Genomic DNA, 17,461 nt, shown 5'->3' on the forward strand with positions numbered 1-17,461 from the left:
TTAAAATCACGCCATTATTCCTGACCAAAAAAATAAAAATAAAGCATACTATTATTTTTTTATACAAAAGGAAGGAAGGAAGCATATGATTATTTATAAATTATAAATAACAAACTCTATATCAAGCATGGCACGAGTCTAAGATCCACTTTATTATTATATGCAAAAGACAAGTATGAATTATTTTAATTATTGAATAAAACTATTTTTATTAAAACTAACCCAAACGATGATCCCCTCCCTCCAATTATGAATATGAAAGGATTTAATGTTAAAAATATTTGAAGTTACATTATATTTGAATTGGATAATTTCATGTTTTAAAAATGGATCATATGCATGATAGAATCATGTTGTTATTACATCATAGGGCTTTGGATGGTACTAAATAAATTATTCTGTGCAACGTGACAAACAGCCCTGCCTTTAATTAATTATATATGGTTTATAGAGAGAATTTTAATTAAGGATCATTGTAGAGAATTAATTTTATGTGGGTTCAAATTTTTTTTGAAATTTCAGTTCAATCTAAAGGAGAAAAGTGAAAAAAATTTTGACAATAAAAAAATCAAAATACCTTTTACTTATTATGTAAAATTATTAATTATTAATTTTTGTACTCTGCTTATTAATAATTGACTTGTGAGCTTGCAAATGACTGACTTGAAGAAGAATTATGTATGTGGATCATCTTAAATTTGTTGAGGAGGGAGTAAATGTCAATTGTAATTATTGAAGATAAAGCTTCAGCTAGGGCTTCCTTGAAAAATAATTTTGACCAGAAAACTATATTAAAATCCTAGAATCGTGAATCTTCCTTTGCCAGACTTATGGCCATGTTCAGAGCAAGGTCGAACGGTTACTCCATACAATTGCATTTAACGACATTCATTGAATGGAGGTAATTTAATAAAAATGGTATTTTGAGTAAATAAATAATCAATGATTTATGTGTATTCTCCGAGTTAAGAAAAAATATTTTATTTGTACTCAAAATTCCGAAACAATTAATTTTTTAATAATATTTTCTCAATTTTATTTTTTAAAAAATTTACTAATATTATTATAATATTATTTTTGGAGGCATTAAATGAGAGATATATTTGATAGGTCATACTTGTATATTTATTGTATTTCTTAATTCATGTACAATAATCTTAAAAATAATAAAAGAGAATGAATATTCCAAGGACCTGACAAATAGTATAAAAAGGTCCTTTTAAGAAATGAATAGCAGGGTATTTAAAATGAAATTTAAATCTAAACTATTAAATAAAATTTCCAACAACTTACATTTATGACTTTTTTGGTCAACACGAAAAATCCTAAACCTATATATATATATATATATATATATTATGAGCAAGAGGGAGGGTCGATTATCAAGCTTGATATTGTGTTATATTGGTGAAGAGGGGGATGACTTGAACGCTGTCGGCAATTAATGATTTGATAAGTTAAAAATATGACAAAAAGATCGTATACATTCCCTTTAATTTTTATTATAAAATAATTTTAATTATTTTTATATTATAAAAAAATGATATGTAACGTCATTTTTAATCTTAACTTTAAATAGTAATACACTTGCATTAAATATTTTCACTCTAATCAATGAAAGGTAAACTTGAAAGAAAGTAGTTTATTCATTACAAAGTGTTTAATATCTTAAATCAAAAATTACTTTCAAAATGTGTCTTATAAATAAGACTGAAGGGAGTAACTCTTAATATAAAAGCTTGTATATTATAGTTTTAAATAAATGCTCTCTCTGTTAAAAAATGTAAAGTATTTTTTGAGAAATTAAATGTTAAAAAATGTAAGGTATTTTTAATCTTTCGAGGTGTAATCATTATCTTTTTTTAAAAGTGCCTCTATTGATGAATGATTTTATATTTATTGTAGGGTGTTTAATAGAAGTAAATACGAAAAGACATAATTAGTTTAAAAATAAGTAACAACTTTATTAAGAGGTCAAATTTAATTAAAAATATCTTATATTTTTTAATGAAGGGAGTATATAATAATATAGTATAATGTACAAACAATGCCACTTAAGAGTATTTGACTGGATGGGTTTTCTATAAAAAGAAATACTTCTCTTATGGAATAAAGAAAATCGATTAACTCATTAGGTTCGTTTTGAAATTAAAAAATATTACACTCCTGTCTTAATTTATAATATATTTCTAAGAAAGATAAAATTTTAAAAAATATAATACACTTTAATAAAAATAAAATTTTATTAATAATATTTTTCTTATATTATCCTTTCTATTATGTGTTTCCTCTTTAACATGATTTCACAAATTGAGTGTTAAATAAAGTTCCTTTTTGAAAGTTAATATTTTTTGAAAAAATAAATTATAAAAACATATTTAATAAATTTTATTGATATGTATGAGTTTGTTTAAGACTTAAGAGTATCTTATAAATTGAAATGGAGGGAGTATAAAAGAGAGAAAGGAATATAACATTCAATGAGCTATATAGAAAGTAGAAACATTAAATTAGAATTAAATTTCTGTTTTAATAATTGTGGAATAAAATTAAAAGATTAATTAAAGCGTAAGTCTCTATATAGTTATATCAAGGATTCATAAAATATTTTAGCGGGGGCCTTGCAATAGACACACAACTATGTAATACCAACGGGTAATAATTTATAAAATAATTTTAGATAAAATTCATATTGACCAATAAAGCTCATTAAATATATTTTATAATATTATTTTTTTAAAATGCATTAACTTTTAAAAATACTATTCATTTAATATTCTATTTATGAAAAAATATTAAAAGAAAATAATATATAGAAATGATAATATTAAAAAAATATCATTAATAAAATTTTATTTTTGTTAAAGTATTTTATATTTTAAAATTTTTAATTTTTTAAAAATATCTTATAAATTAGGATGGAGTGAGTAGTATATAACTACAATACATTAAGGTGCATTTGGTTTTTAATTCAGCAAAAAATTTGTTTGTTGAAAGTCTATTTATCAAAAATTAATTTGATAAAAGTTAATTATTATGACAAGATTTATATTTAGATATATGTTTTCAAAAATCCACTTGGTAAATTGAAAGTTATTTAACTAATATACAACAAAAAAATACATTTAAAAGTATAATTGTTAAAAAGGACATAATTTCATGATATGTAATTTTTCATTCAAAACTTATTTTTTTTAAAAAAAATAATATAAAACTTGATATGGTGAATAATTTATATAATAAAAATGTATAAATAATATAAATTTTGAAATATTAAAAATATATATAATATAAAATGCATATGTGTGCATAACTTGTGTCTATGTAAATATTAAAAAATTTGACCAAACAAAAATTATTATAATGGTGATCCTTATTAATTAAAGTGTATTTAAGTAGCCATTGTTCTCTTAACTATAAATTGAAGCATTGCCCTTGCCAGTTTACCACTTTGACATAAAATGATAGACAAATCTTAGTAATTGCTAAATTATTTTAAGGGTAATATAGAAATTAAATTTTTAAAAGTTCATCTACAAATGACAAAAGCAACTCTGATGAGAAAAAGTACATTTAAGTAATTTGGCATGAGCTTTTTAAATGGACTTTTTAAGAGAAATCTAAATCCAAACAACTTCTTAATTTAAATCATATTTCAAAAGAATTTTTATTTTGTTAAATGTAAAATTCAAACGGGCACTAGCAATAAAAAAGTAACATAAATTTGCACCCAAAGAAAGGCAGCAAAGAAACTGGGGGGATTAGAATTTAGAAATGCGTAGCGAGGTAGCACCGTGTATTGGAGTACATCACTTCATTGAAGCATGGAAAGGTAACGGCGTAAGATGACGTCAAAGTAAACCCAAAATGGACTTTTCAGCTTCAGCTCCCGTGTCCCAGGCTGAAAGCCATGCTGCCACATTATCCGATGCTGTACTCACTTCCGTCACGTGTTTCTTTCATCCTTCCACGTTTCACTCGCCGTTGGTTTTGACCATTGCGGTTTCGCACTTATACCCTTCCACCTCTTCCCTTGTTTATCTTCACTCGGTTCCGTTTCTCTCTCACATCCTTCCGCTTCCCCTTCATCCAATTGTCTTTCCGTCGATTTCGTAAAAATAAAATAAAAAAAGTACAAATCAACATGCATTAATCAAACCATGTAACATATCTAACCATTCCTTATTGAAAATATAACATGTAAAAATCATTTATGATTTAACATTGCATAAATCCATTGTTAATGATAAATTTATAATGTTTGAATATTTGAATGAACAATACGAGTATCTATGAGTTAAATACACATTAAAATAAGTTAAAAATATTATTGATAAAAGATACTCTTATTTTATTATTATTTTTGATTTTATCTATCAATTATATATGTTTATTATTTTTAAGGTAACATCCTGCTGTTGTAACAGAGATTTCCAACTGATTCAGTTATGAGAAATGGAAATAGAATCTACTTTGCGAGAATGAATAATAATTAATTCCGCCCAACTCCGTATGCCATATAAAAGGCTATAGCAGCTAAACACCTGCTTTCTTTCCCGTTCTCTCACTTCGAGGAAGAATTTGTTTTTCTCTCTTGCTCCGAAGTTTTGTTAGATATGTGAACTCGACTCGGATCTCCGGCATTGACTCATAATCTACAGTAACTAACACCCCATGAATTTCTCAGGTATTCTGTTTTATTGTGGTTTCAGTTTCGCGCATGGAAGAAGCGTAGGTTTCAAAGACTATCAGATTTTGTTTCTGGTTTCCAGCCTTCCAAACAAACTGTTTTCCAATTAATTGACAATTTAATTACGCAAATCCTTCCTCTTCAGTCTCTGCTGTTATTTATTATCTGTGTCAGTCACCGGTTACTGTAGAGAGGTGAATCAGAAACCCACCTCTAGACGATTTTACCATCAACAGCATTTCCACTTCTCTTTCGTTCTGAATTTTCCATCTCATCAACCAACAATTTCTCACAGATTACCGATGCTGGTTTCTCATATTTCTTCTATTCTCCTCTAGCAGGTTCATCTCTTCAAATGGACCTTACAATCGGTGTCTTCCACGGAGGAAAGGTCAAGATTGGACCAAAGCATTGAAATTTTGAGCTTGGCTGATCATCTGGAGCAATCACACTCGGTAATTTTGTTCCTGTTGACATTTTTTTCCTGCAGCAGTTAAGAGCCAAAGCGAGAAGAGTTCCTGGGGGTCTAAAGCAGGAGAATGGAGGTGGGAGAATCAAGCAGAAAGGAGGTTTCCTGGATCCCCATCACCCCTCTGAAGCCCATTCTTACAAGAACAGAGCCGATCTGTGCTGATGGGGAGGGAAATCAGCTGAGCCAAACAAATTTCTTGGAGACTAGTTTATGTGCTTCACCTCATGCCAGTTATGCTGATAGTGCAGTTGCATGTGCTCATTCATCATCTGGTACAGGATTACACATGAAGATGCAGGACCGGGTAGAATCTACTTCTGCAGTAACAAGCATTGGGAGTGACAGTGCTGGAACTTGTGCAAAGCCCACTGCTGGTGTTGTTTCAGGCTTGGAAGGCATGCGCTTTGCCGATCTCTTGGCTCTGGCAGATGCTGCGTCTGAACACTTCAGAGGGATCCATCCAGGCACTAATAATGAAGGGAAGAATCCACTCCTTCCTGATTCCAAGTCACAAAGAGACCCTCTACCGAATCCCGCCAGTGTGTTACCGAGCCACCACAATGTCTCTCTTGAGCAAACCCCGGTCAATATCATTAATTGCATTCCCCAAGAACCCCAAGGTGAGTGAAAATCCAGCAAAAGATGTTCCCCCCCCCCCTCCTTTATCTGAGTTTATTGGCATTCCAATTAGTAGTGAAAGGGGAAAAACTCAGTATTGGGATCATCGAGGATCCCATGGAACTTAAAATAAAATTAGAAAAAAGAAAGGCGACAGAAGTTCATATTAAGAAGGAATAGAGCAGTGAGAAGCAGCTGCGGGGGAAAAACTCAGTAACCTCAATGAGACATTCAATAGCATCGTCAGGAATTTTTCTACATGCTACCATTTGTTTTATTTCGGCCACAGATCATCTCAACTGAAAAGCCAACCTCTTTCCCTCGCCCAAAAAAAAAAAAGAAAAGAAAAAAGAAAAAATCTTATTCATAGAAACTCGCATACCGGAGACCCCCTGTTGAAATATTTGATCAAACTGAGAGCATGTACTAACTGAACTGGCATCCCCCTTTTTTCTTAGTGAATTCTCTGACATTCACTAGAATTTTTTTTTTTTTTTTTTTGCCATACAGGCTCATCATCGATTGCATCTCAGACAAGCACCTGCTTTGGTTGCCGTGGGAAAACCATTTTACACTTTGCACCTCCCACGCCAGACAAAGAAATCAGAGGAAGCAGACAAGTTGTTGGAATGCAGATTAATGTGGAATTGGAGAAAAATGTCCCAAGCACTAACAGTGAAACACCAGATAACCGAGAACTATCTGAAGCTGTCATGGAATCATCATTGGCTGCTGTTTCTACACCATTAAAGGAGAATCACAACCCTGACAAGGGAGGCAGCCATGATGTTGATCTGAATCAAACACCAACACCAAAACAAAGGAGGAGAAAACATCGACCCAAGGTCATCACAGAAGGCAAACCAAAGAATACTAGAAAGCCAGTTACCCCAAAGCCTGCTCAATCAAAAGAAAACCCAACTGGTAAGAGGAAGTACGTGAGAAAGAAAGGAATAAACACAGCTTCTACAACACCTCCAGCAGAAGTAACAGGAGAATCAACTGAGTCTATCTTGCCTGGAACTACTAAAAAGTCATGTAGAAGGTCCTTGAATTTTGAATTAATAGAGCAACCAGGAGATGAATCCACCGTGCCAACAGAAAATGTGACTCTGCATATTGGCAGAGGGATAGATGTATTGGGAGAAACACATGCAGCCCCAAGTACATCTCTCTCAAATATCAGTACTTCTGGGGCTATACCAAATGCCAACTCGACAAGGAACCACAAAAGAAAACGTGTGGCAATGACCGCACAGGATGGACATGAAAAGGCTGATACACAATCAAGTCAAGATGGTGCCAACAGCAGTAAGACTGGAAATCTGACCACGGGATTACATATCGGTAGTACCAAAAGAAAACACTTCACTACTACTGACCATGCAGATATCAGCCACATGAATCTGATTGGGTTGCATTATAATGGATTGCGTGCATACCAGAGGTGCTGGGTTCAATTTCCTGATGTTCAGAAGAAAAGGAGAAGTGAGAAGGTATCAACGTCTAGTACTACATCAAGCACATCTTTGAGTCCCACAAAGGATCCATGGTTTGCGACTTGTCCCCATGATCTTTATGCATCAAGTTCCCAGTGCTTGATTTCTTGTGAATATAATGCAGTAAAAAACCCAGTCACATTTGAAGCGACAGATAGAGCTACTCATGATAGATGTCAAGCATTTGAAGGCCTCTTATCTTTCAGTCAGACAAGGCCAACTAGAAGAAGATCCAAAACCCCAAGTAGATTTCGTGATTTTGCTTCACTAACCACTACTAGAAATTGTAATATCCTCCCAAATCATTTCACTAGAAAACCAAGCAATTCTGACATGCAAATACTTGTGGATGGAGAAAGACCTATTACAAGCATTGATACTTTGGTTGCAGAGAAGATGCATGCATTACTCAAGAAAAAACGGACAACGAGGAAAAACAGAAAAAAAATTGTCATTTCAACATATGCTAGCACAAATCAAATGCATCATGAATCTCTATTGAATGGTTACCAGCCGTCATGGACCATGCCATTAGGTATTTAAGCTAAACTTTATTTCTTTATTCAATTATATTATAGTTGTCGATGACAAGAACAATTTACTCAAGTTTCCCTGATACCCATAAGCTGTTGGTACAGATGCTGCTCATCAAAAGCCATGGAGTAACATGCAGATAATGGAAGCATTGACAGAGAAATTTAGATGCCTAGACATAAATATCAGAGGAACTTCATCACATGAGCAAAAGGCCCTAATCCCTTACAAACGGAAAAGTCAAAAGGACAAGATCCCTCAAGGAGATGGTGCCATCATTCCCTACGAGGGGTCATTCGATCCCATCAGAAAAAGATTGCCACGACCTAAAGTTGATCTTGATGAGGAGACTGATAAAGTGTGGAAGCTTTTGATGTTAGATATAAATAGTCATGGGATTGATGGAACAGATGAAGAAAAGGCCAAACGGTGGGAAGAAGATCGTAGAGTATTCCGTGGACGAGCAGACTCATTTATTGCCCGAATGCATCTGGTACAAGGTATCATTTCAATTCCCGCAAGAATATAAAATTATTCATCTTTGACGTGCATATCTAAAAACACATCACTAGCATCTCGTGCCCAAGGTGAAGCAGTGAGAAAATCAACTAAATAGGAAAAACACTGGTTTAGGAAGATAACAATAACATCTTTTTCTCTGCATTAGAATAAAAACACCCTTTTCACGGGAGATTCGACAAAGTTTTACGTCGACTGTCAAGGTTCTAACACAACCCTCCTCTTTTATCTAAACTTCGAACTAGTTATAAACATAGGCGGAGTTTATATCCTGGTTTGTTGTTGTTGTAGTAGAATAAAAACACCAAAAAGCCCCTTGCAAGCAAGAATCCTACTTTCACAACTGAAAGAAAAAATAGGTGTCACCATGACCGGAAAAAAATTAAAATACCTTGTCTTGTGTTAGGGATAACGCTCAGGAGAAAGTATAGGACCACAAATAATGTTAAAGAAATGTAAGGATCTAAACACATGAACACCAAGACAAATATATTATGATATTTTAAGTATGCTCCTTTGCACCTAGACTTCCAAGTAAGCTATAAGCAGCAAATCATATAAAATTTCATTAACAGATGATGTTAATGTACTGAAATAATAGAGTTGAATATATTGATATCCTTGTGTTTTATAATTGCTGTTTCCAAAGAAATAACAACATCTTCAAATTCTTGCTTTTGAAGATATGACTTCAAGACAGGCAAAAATGTCAAAACTCCAGCATTCAAGATGTAGAAGAATCATCTCCAAGAACCATCATTGTGGCCTTGAAAAATTTTAATTAATACGAAGCTCACTTCTCCTCACACTTGTTGATTCGTCACATATTGCTTGTATTAATATAAAGCAATTTCAACAGGTGATAGGCGCTTTTCTCAATGGAAAGGATCAGTTCTGGATTCTGTCATTGGAGTTTTCCTCACTCAGAATGTCTCAGACCATCTTTCCAGGTATTATTTAAATTTAATAGATGGGACATTTATAAACCAGAGAGTTGTCATGGAAATGTAATTTGTTAAAAGTTTCTTTGTTGACAGTTCTGCATTCATGTCACTTGCCGCTCGATTTCCTCTAAAAGCAAGCAATGAATGCAAAATATACCATGAGGAAAGCAGAGACTTGGTAGTTGACGAACCACAGCCCCTCATCATTGAACCAAAGGAGGATGCAAACTGGGATGACAAGATATTGAATCAACCAGTTTATTGTCAGGGTTCCCTGATGAAAGACATCACTGGGCATTCTGAAGGAAAAGAAGCACTCAACATCAATGATTCCCCAGGAACTACCAGCATCATAACTAGCTTAGAAGATGATTCAAACTTATTGCTGCTTAAATCAAATGAAGGCAACACTAGGGAACACTACGGTTCAATGAGCAAACCCACTGGCACCATCATCACCCAGGAAGGGCGGGAAAAACCATGTTATGGGGAGACTAGGAGAGAGTTAACTGACATAGTTTCATCGCAATGCTCTGTCATTTCATCTCAAATATCAGGAGGTTTTTCAGTTGATCAAAATTCCGAGAAAATAGGGTCATGCTCAGATAGCAACTCAGAAGCAGAGGACCTATCAAGCATAGCCAAGCATAATATTATGGACAACAGCACTTGTTTCAGCAAGCTTTTAGAAATAGCAACTTCTACCAAGTTGTATGAACCTAATAGCCTGAGAACCAAGTCACCTGAGAACCCTAAGAAGGCATTTGATCTATCTATTGGTATGAAGCATGACAAACCATTAGAAGACTTGGAAAAATCAGATGTCATTCAAACCTCGATGGAAGAATCCACAACCCCTTTGAGCAACTCAGGATTACTTGAACCTCACAGCTTTGGTTCTTTCAAAATGGAAGCACCCTCAAGTGGCTTCTCAAATAATAAAGATGAGAATGATATGGACAAATCAAGTGCGCAAGCAAGAGAGTCCAAAAGTCAAGCTGCAATTTCACCATCTGAAAGCATGCCATCTCACCTTCACAAACAAAGCAATGTAATGCAGCAGATCTTTTTGCAAAGTTCTGCAAAGACTCAAGATCTCATGCAGAAAGCAACAGAATCAAATTCTGGAGACCAAAACTATGTTGTGATGAATCAAAGCACAGAGATAAATGCTGCCCCGATAAAACCAAAGGGCAGGAAGCCTGCAAAGGACAAAAAGAAAGAAGTGGACTGGGATAATTTACGGATACAGGCACAACTAAAGGAAGGGAAAAGAGAAAAGACAGCAAATACCATGGATTCTTTAGATTGGGATGCTGTAAGATGTGCAAATGTCAATGAAATTGCTGGTGCCATTAAAGAACGAGGAATGAACAACATGCTTGCTGAGCGTATAAAGGTACAATAGAACTTACATAGAAATTATTTATCAATGCATTTCATGGAAATAAAATCCCTGTATATCAAAGTTTACGTGATAAACTATGCAGAATTTCCTAAATCGACTGGTTGAAGAACATGGAAGCCTTGATCTTGAGTGGTTGAGGGATGTTCCGCCTGATCGAGCAAAGTAAGTTTAGGAGGTCAATTTAAATATTTAAATGGTATTATAATTCCCAGATAAATGATGATAGGACATACTGATTCTATAATGCTGTAAATCTTGAACTCTCAATTCACTACTGTTTGCATTGACATGTACACTCTGCCCATGTCACCGAAGCACTAGTCAACATGCATCCTACATATTGAGAAGCTAATTCATGCATGCAGAGAATACTTACTAAGCATAAGAGGATTGGGGTTGAAAAGTGTGGAATGTGTGCGACTCTTGACACTGCACCACCTTGCTTTCCCGGTAAGTTGAAAAAAGTTTATGCAAATACAAGATGATATAAAATTGAGCACTCTAAACATTTTATTGCTATATAATAGGTGGACACAAATGTTGGGCGTATAGCAGTAAGGCTGGGATGGGTACCCCTCCAGCCACTGCCAGAGTCATTGCAGTTGCATCTACTTGAATTGTGAGTATCCTAGAAATACTGTGCTAAGTCTATAATTTATTCAGATAACTTCTAATATACAGTCTGGTACAGGTACCCAGTGTTGGAATCCATACAAAAATATCTCTGGCCCCGACTTTGCAAGCTAGATCAAAGAACATTGTAAAGAGTTCTTTCCAGTTTACATTAGTAAATTAATGGATACAAGTATCTTCATGAACTCTTTAAGTTACATAACTTACCTATTGATCAGTTGTATTTTGCATTATATTGCAGGTATGAGCTACATTACCAGATGATTACATTTGGAAAGGTAAAGTACTTCTATTCTATATTTTACGTTAGAGACTAATCATAATCAGTTGTGACTCCTGATTGTAGTAAAAACCAAAATTAATGCAGGTCTTCTGTACAAAAAGCAAACCAAATTGCAATGCATGTCCAATGAGAGGAGAATGTAGACACTTTGCAAGTGCATTTGCAAGGTATTTATAATATTATATGACCTTATTATATAATTCATGATTATCGGTGGTGAATGCATTACATTGCATGATTTCCATCCAGATCTCCTTTCACGTAATTCAAAAAGAACTGCAGATACTATTGACAATGCAGGCAACAATAATGTTTTGAAAATTACCCTGAAATTACGATGACTTGCATGTTTTTTAGTCATGATAAATCAATTTACAGATAGACATTGTATGCAGTGCAAGGCTTGCCCTGCCAGGACCAGAGGAGAGAAGTATAGTCAGCACAGCTGGAAACAATGGATCTGATCAAAACCCATCTGTGATTATTGGTCAGTCACCCTTGCCTCTCCCTGAAAACACAACTCCGGTTGAAGAAAATGAACAAAGGCAACTGCTAGCAAAATCTGGAATTGTCACCTGCGAACCCATCATTGAAGAACCAGCAACACCTGAAACAGAATACACACAAACATTAGAAAATGATATAGAGGATGCATTCTATGAAGATACTTGTGAAATTCCTACTATCAAACTTAACATTGAAGAGTTCACTCTTAATTTACAAAATTATATGCAAAAAAACATGGAACTTCAAGATGGAATGTCAAAGGCCTTGGTTGCTTTGACTCCAGAAGCAGCTTCTATTCCTACACCCAAGCTAAAGAATGTGAGCCGACTACGAACAGAGCACCATGTGTAAGTCCCTGACCCCTTGTTCTAGTAAAAATGCAAGTGAAATAACTAAATTCAAATTTGAACATGGGATGACAGCAATGATATTAGAACAAGTAAACTGAGGAAGTATGGAGACGAGAAAGGAATGTCTAGTTTGAAATAAAAGCTATTCAGTCATTATAAGATTTCATTTATCCAGAATCACAGAGATGAGAACTGCCCAGAAAAATGATAGTATAAATCTGGCATTTATATAACTTTAAGTACTTAATATAAATTTCAACAGACATCAAATCCACCATAATATTATAGTGAAAAGATTCAATAATATATGCTGATTCCTTCTTCATCTCCCTCCAGTTATGAACTCCCAGATTCACATCCTCTTCTGGAAGGGGTTAGTTACTGTTAACTCTGTTTTTCAAATTCTCTTTCTTATGATTTATATCTTATCGCTTTGCTTCTGTTGTACAGTGGGACAAGCGAGAACCTGATGATCCATGCAAATACCTTCTTGCCATATGGACTCCAGGTAGACTAAATAACAATCCAATTACCATGGCCTTTTCGTATGTATTTATAGGTTTTAGGTCTGTCTGCAGCATGTAGCATTGCAAGTTGAGAAAGTTCACGAATATATCATTTGTTTTGGTTTTATGATATTTTGTGATTTGCATTAATGCTTGCATCAGGTGAGACAGCAAATTCTATACAGCCACCAGAAAGCAGATGCAGCTTCCAAGAAGATGGCCAACTGTGTAATGAGAATGAATGTTTCTCATGCAACAGTATTCGTGAAGCTAATTCACAGATAGTGCGAGGGACAATCCTGGTCTGGATCTGTATCAAATTTATAATGTCAACCATATGTTATCTCCTAGCACTGTAATAGGCTGACTTGAATTTATGATGAATTTTTGACAGATACCATGTCGAACAGCCATGCGAGGGAGCTTTCCCCTAAATGGCACCTATTTTCAAGTCAATGAGGTAGAGCAGTGTGAAATGTCAGATTTCAAATGTCGTCTTCTTTTATGTTTTTTCCTTCGTAGTTTTAAGTGGTGCTAAACATATCATTTACTGCAGGTATTTGCTGACCATGACACAAGTCTGATCCCAATTAATGTTCCCCGAAGTTTGATTTGGCATCTTAATAGGCGGACAGTTTATTTTGGAACATCCATTCCATCAATATTCAAAGGTAAAGACTTCTCAATTATCATTATTAAATAACTTAAGAATGATGTCTATTTCAAAGAACAATTGATCATGAGCCTTTTGTCAACCAGGTTTATCAACACAAGAAATTCAGCAATGCTTTTGGAGAGGTAAGATTTATTTCTCACATTTTATCTTGCGTTGGTATAAAAACTAAAAAGCATCACTAGTTTGCAAACTTAAATACAATAAGAGGCCAATCACTAAAGGATAATACCCTAGTACGACATACTCCAAGAATGTAGAAACGTTGTAAATGCCACCATAATGTGATATCTCCCATCTATCACTCTCAGGTTAGCATTTTGTGGACATATAATTACACAAATGGAAGGAAAGAAAACGAGTAAAGAGACTTTGACATGGTCATGACAACTCAAACAACAAGTGCACAAATCCTCGAGATAAAAATATGAGCTCCCCCACAGACACTACCTGATGATTTGGTGATGTATTACACCCAACATTTGTGGCCTATCGGTAAACCCTTGTTAGTTTATATCTAAATTTGCTTCCATGGCAAGAGAGAAGTAACATCTAAGCAGACAAGATGAAACGAATTACCTGTCAAACAAACCGCAACCAGAACTATTTTCACAAATAAGCTTAACCCAATCCTCAACCCACTTCAGTAAAGTTTCAAAAGGCAAAAGATAAAGCATGAAAACACGTGGAAAAGAGAACAGTTTAGGAATCACAATGAAGCCACACTTTTGAAAGTAAGACTTAACGTTACAGATCCCAGAAAAAGGTAATAATTGAGCACATTATAAAAACCGTTCAAATTTGAAAGAGTGTATGCTTCTGAGTGACAGAGAAATATTTCAGTGCAAGTTGATCACAATTTTAATTACTTTTTCACCTTCATGATGCTTGAGAAACGCATGCAATATATCACAATTCCTAAATGCTTAAATAAATAGGGTATAACATAGAGGCATCAACTCCTTTGAATTGTTGGTTAAAAGAAAACACAGAAAGATTGTGGACTTTATCTCATGTGGTTTATCACCAAGTGAAGTCCATGTCACAACTAATACACATTACTACGAAAGCCTTACAACCATATATTTTCCTAAATAAGAACTAACTGAAACCCTTGATAGCTAGCATGAGGATCCTATGCTCTGTGTGCAGCGTCATTTTTCTTTCATAATGCACCATAAATCTATGCAAGAGTAAGATGTATAATGTTTTATATGTATACTTCCTGGTTCGATAAGAAAAATGCACAGTTCACTGTAGTTTTCTTACCAAAAATTTCATCTTGAGCTAATTTTCTTTGCAGACCGTATCCATATGAAACAAAGATCTTACTAACGCATAAATGTGGTGCAGTTTTAACAAATGGCTGTGCACAAGATTGTTCTGTGTGTGTCCTGTGTGTACGGGGGAGAATCCTTATTCTAATATCTATTCTCTCTCACCATTTCAGTCCCATCTAGGACCAGCGTCTACTAATTCTACAAACCAGAAAATCTCCATGACAATTTGATTATTTGGCCCATTTTACAGTAGGTCTCGATGTTCTCTTGTGCAAGTGAATTTTTCTTACTTATCATATCATAAATTAGTTCCAGTATATATTTTCTGCTCAGCCGATGATTTATAACATAATCTCAGTTATCTGATCTTATAGTGTTTTGTGTCTTAATACTGTCTCTGTTCCTTGCTATTTGGTTAGACCTCTTGCTTCGATACTTAATACACCAGTGAATTATTAGTTTTGGAGTGCAATTGTAAAAAAAGTCGCGCATTTACAAATTCAAATCATTATATTAAATATACGAAACATTTTTTTGTTTTCCTCTCTTAATGGGTTGTCCTTAGAAGAAAGAAAAGGAAAGCAGCGAAAAAATGGCAAAGAACTAACTTTCCCTAGTAGGAAGAATATAGGTTACGAAGTAGTAACAGGTAAGTTGTCTGGGTAAGCTTTACGTGGAAACCCAGCCTATCTAAACAGATGGTGATGTTGCTTTGCAGGATATGTCTGTGTGCGGGGCTTTGAGCGGGAAACACGAGCACCACGGCCCCTTATGGCTAGACTACATTTTCCAGCTAGCAAGTTGATCAGGACCAAAGAAAAGACCAGCGGTCAGTAGAGCTTGACAAACTCACGAGGATTGAAACTAAAACCACGATTTCATTCTAACAGCCACAAGTTAGAGAATTCGGAAGAAAGGGATGCGAAAGGCAGAGGCAAAGTTTGTCATTTCATACTATATGGCCCAGATACACGTGTATAATAACCAAGTTATTGATAATTTATATCATGCTTCTGTCTTCAAGCTCAAAGTTTGAGCAATTTTCCAGACTAGGACCAAGATTGTATTAAGAATCATGATAATTATTAGTATAGCATTCAGCTTCTTGTTCGCAAAACGAGTACATGAAATGTGAGTATCCGGGGCTAGGAGTGAAGATTTAGGACTGTTTCCAGACACAGCAGGGCGTATCCAGTCTCTGTAGCTCATTGCAGAGAAGCACCTTTCAACTATTTTTCGTTGATTCTATATTCCTCGAATGAAATGAGATGATTTTGCCCCGAACTGCGATATTACCGGGGAGATTGACAGAGTCCCACGTGTCCCGCAAGCCCCAACAACTCTTAATCTGGTACAATAGAAGGAGAGGACCAGGACTGAAGGGATAATTGGAGAGGTGGCAGAAGCAACGAGTGAGGACGTGGGCGGCAAGGGGTGATTACTTCTACGCCATCTTCATTAATTTCTTGCAGTTATTATGGTAGTTTATGATTAGTTATTATGTTATAAATCTATAATTGAGGTGCAGTTATTGTTAGAGTCATTTTAATTTCAATTGAGTATAATTGATAATAAAAAAATTAATTAATATGATTGATTATGTTATAATGTGATTATGTTTGGATATTTTTTTTAAATATTTAAATAATTTAGTCAAAGGTATAAATTATAATAAAGGACATTGATTTTAGTGTATATATATTATCTAATGAATAATTAATGATAAAAATTTAAATTATATTATATTGTAATATTAATATGTATAATGGTGATGCATATAACATTTATATAATTATTTAACATATATATTTGATTAATTATAGAAAAATTTAAACTTTATTATATTATAATATTAATAATTTAATTTAATGTTCGTGCTTGCCTTCAGACTTTTTGCAGAAAGTACTCTGGTATAGAGACGTGATAAAGGAGGATAATAGATTGCATATTCGATGGAGGAGGCGAACAAATATCGAAGGATATGGTAGAAAGGTATATTTGGCATATGAAATTTCTGACAAATAGCAAATACATTTGATGGTATAATTGAAATCCAAAAACCATTTTCCTCAGCTTAATCAAAAATGTGCTTCGGACTCAGATAATTGATTATGATAAAATGGAGGTGTTTTGGCCTTCGTTTTTTTTTCTTTTTTTTTGGCCAAAATCATGGTTTTGGTTCAAATGATTGATTATTGATACATGTCTAAACAGGCAATTAACAGTTACATTGTATGTATCTTTTATAAGTAGTAGCAGTATGAAGCATTAGGATTCAAACTTGTGATTTAGTTGAACTTGCATTCGGAGATTCTCCTTGGTTTAGTGAATTTAGCAGTGTTTCCGGATTTTGGCATCATTTTCTTTGGCAAATTTTCTTTCTTCTTTTTTAAAACTGGGATCCTATCATTTTAGTACAGAACAATCCACCACGGTCATGCGTTCCACTCGCTTTAGTCACTTCTCCTTGTAAATTTACACCTTCACTTTCCATTCCATCAACCATTCATCCACTGATTATATTGTAACCACAATTATATATCAA

General features: G+C 34.2%; 1 protein-coding gene across 4 annotated transcripts; it reads left to right on the forward strand.

Annotated features, from left to right (window-relative positions):
• The first annotated feature begins 4,543 nt into the window (after positions 1 to 4,543).
• Positions 4,544 to 16,033, forward strand: LOC129303561 (DNA glycosylase/AP lyase ROS1). Of its 4 annotated transcripts, XR_008591511.1 has the most exons (21): positions 4,544 to 4,687; positions 5,032 to 5,782; positions 6,291 to 7,814; positions 7,918 to 8,313; positions 9,192 to 9,282; positions 9,370 to 10,675; positions 10,767 to 10,846; positions 11,050 to 11,134; positions 11,212 to 11,303; positions 11,376 to 11,444; positions 11,559 to 11,595; positions 11,685 to 11,767; positions 11,996 to 12,454; positions 12,794 to 12,830; positions 12,908 to 12,965; positions 13,126 to 13,265; positions 13,358 to 13,423; positions 13,520 to 13,634; positions 13,723 to 13,761; positions 15,087 to 15,165; positions 15,635 to 15,774. XR_008591511.1 is itself a non-coding variant. In XM_054942954.1 (20 exons), the coding sequence occupies exons 2-20, from the start codon at positions 5,230 to 5,232 to the stop codon at positions 15,751 to 15,753; spliced, it is 5,349 nt and encodes a 1,782-aa protein (XP_054798929.1). In that variant the 5' UTR covers positions 4,544 to 4,687; positions 5,032 to 5,229; the 3' UTR covers positions 15,754 to 16,033. The 4 variants fall into 4 exon arrangements, 3 of the variants coding, with proteins under 3 accessions (XP_054798929.1, XP_054798949.1, XP_054798937.1); XM_054942954.1 differs by lacking the exon at positions 15,087 to 15,165 and having other exon boundaries at positions 15,635 to 16,033; XM_054942974.1 differs by lacking the exons at positions 15,087 to 15,165; positions 15,635 to 15,774 and adding an exon at positions 13,948 to 15,080.
• Positions 16,034 to 17,461: the final 1,428 nt, after the last annotated feature.

The sequence above is a fragment of the Prosopis cineraria genome, unplaced genomic scaffold (genome assembly GCF_029017545.1).
Source record: "Prosopis cineraria cultivar Desert tree isolate PC_DT_omini unplaced genomic scaffold, ASM2901754v1 PC1, whole genome shotgun sequence".
Lineage (NCBI taxonomy): Eukaryota > Viridiplantae > Streptophyta > Magnoliopsida > Fabales > Fabaceae > Prosopis > Prosopis cineraria.

Excerpts from the sequence above, each read along its gene's own strand:
- LOC129303561 (XM_054942954.1), top strand. The coding sequence starts at position 5,230 with ATGGAGGTGGGAGAATCAAGCAGAAAGGAGGTTTCCTGGATCCCCATC. Across the intron at positions 9,283-9,369 it reads GTCTCAGACCATCTTTCCAG|TTCTGCATTCATGTCACTTG; the intron begins GTATTATTTAAA and ends CTTTGTTGACAG. Across the intron at positions 10,847-11,049 it reads GTTCCGCCTGATCGAGCAAA|AGAATACTTACTAAGCATAA; the intron begins GTAAGTTTAGGA and ends TCATGCATGCAG.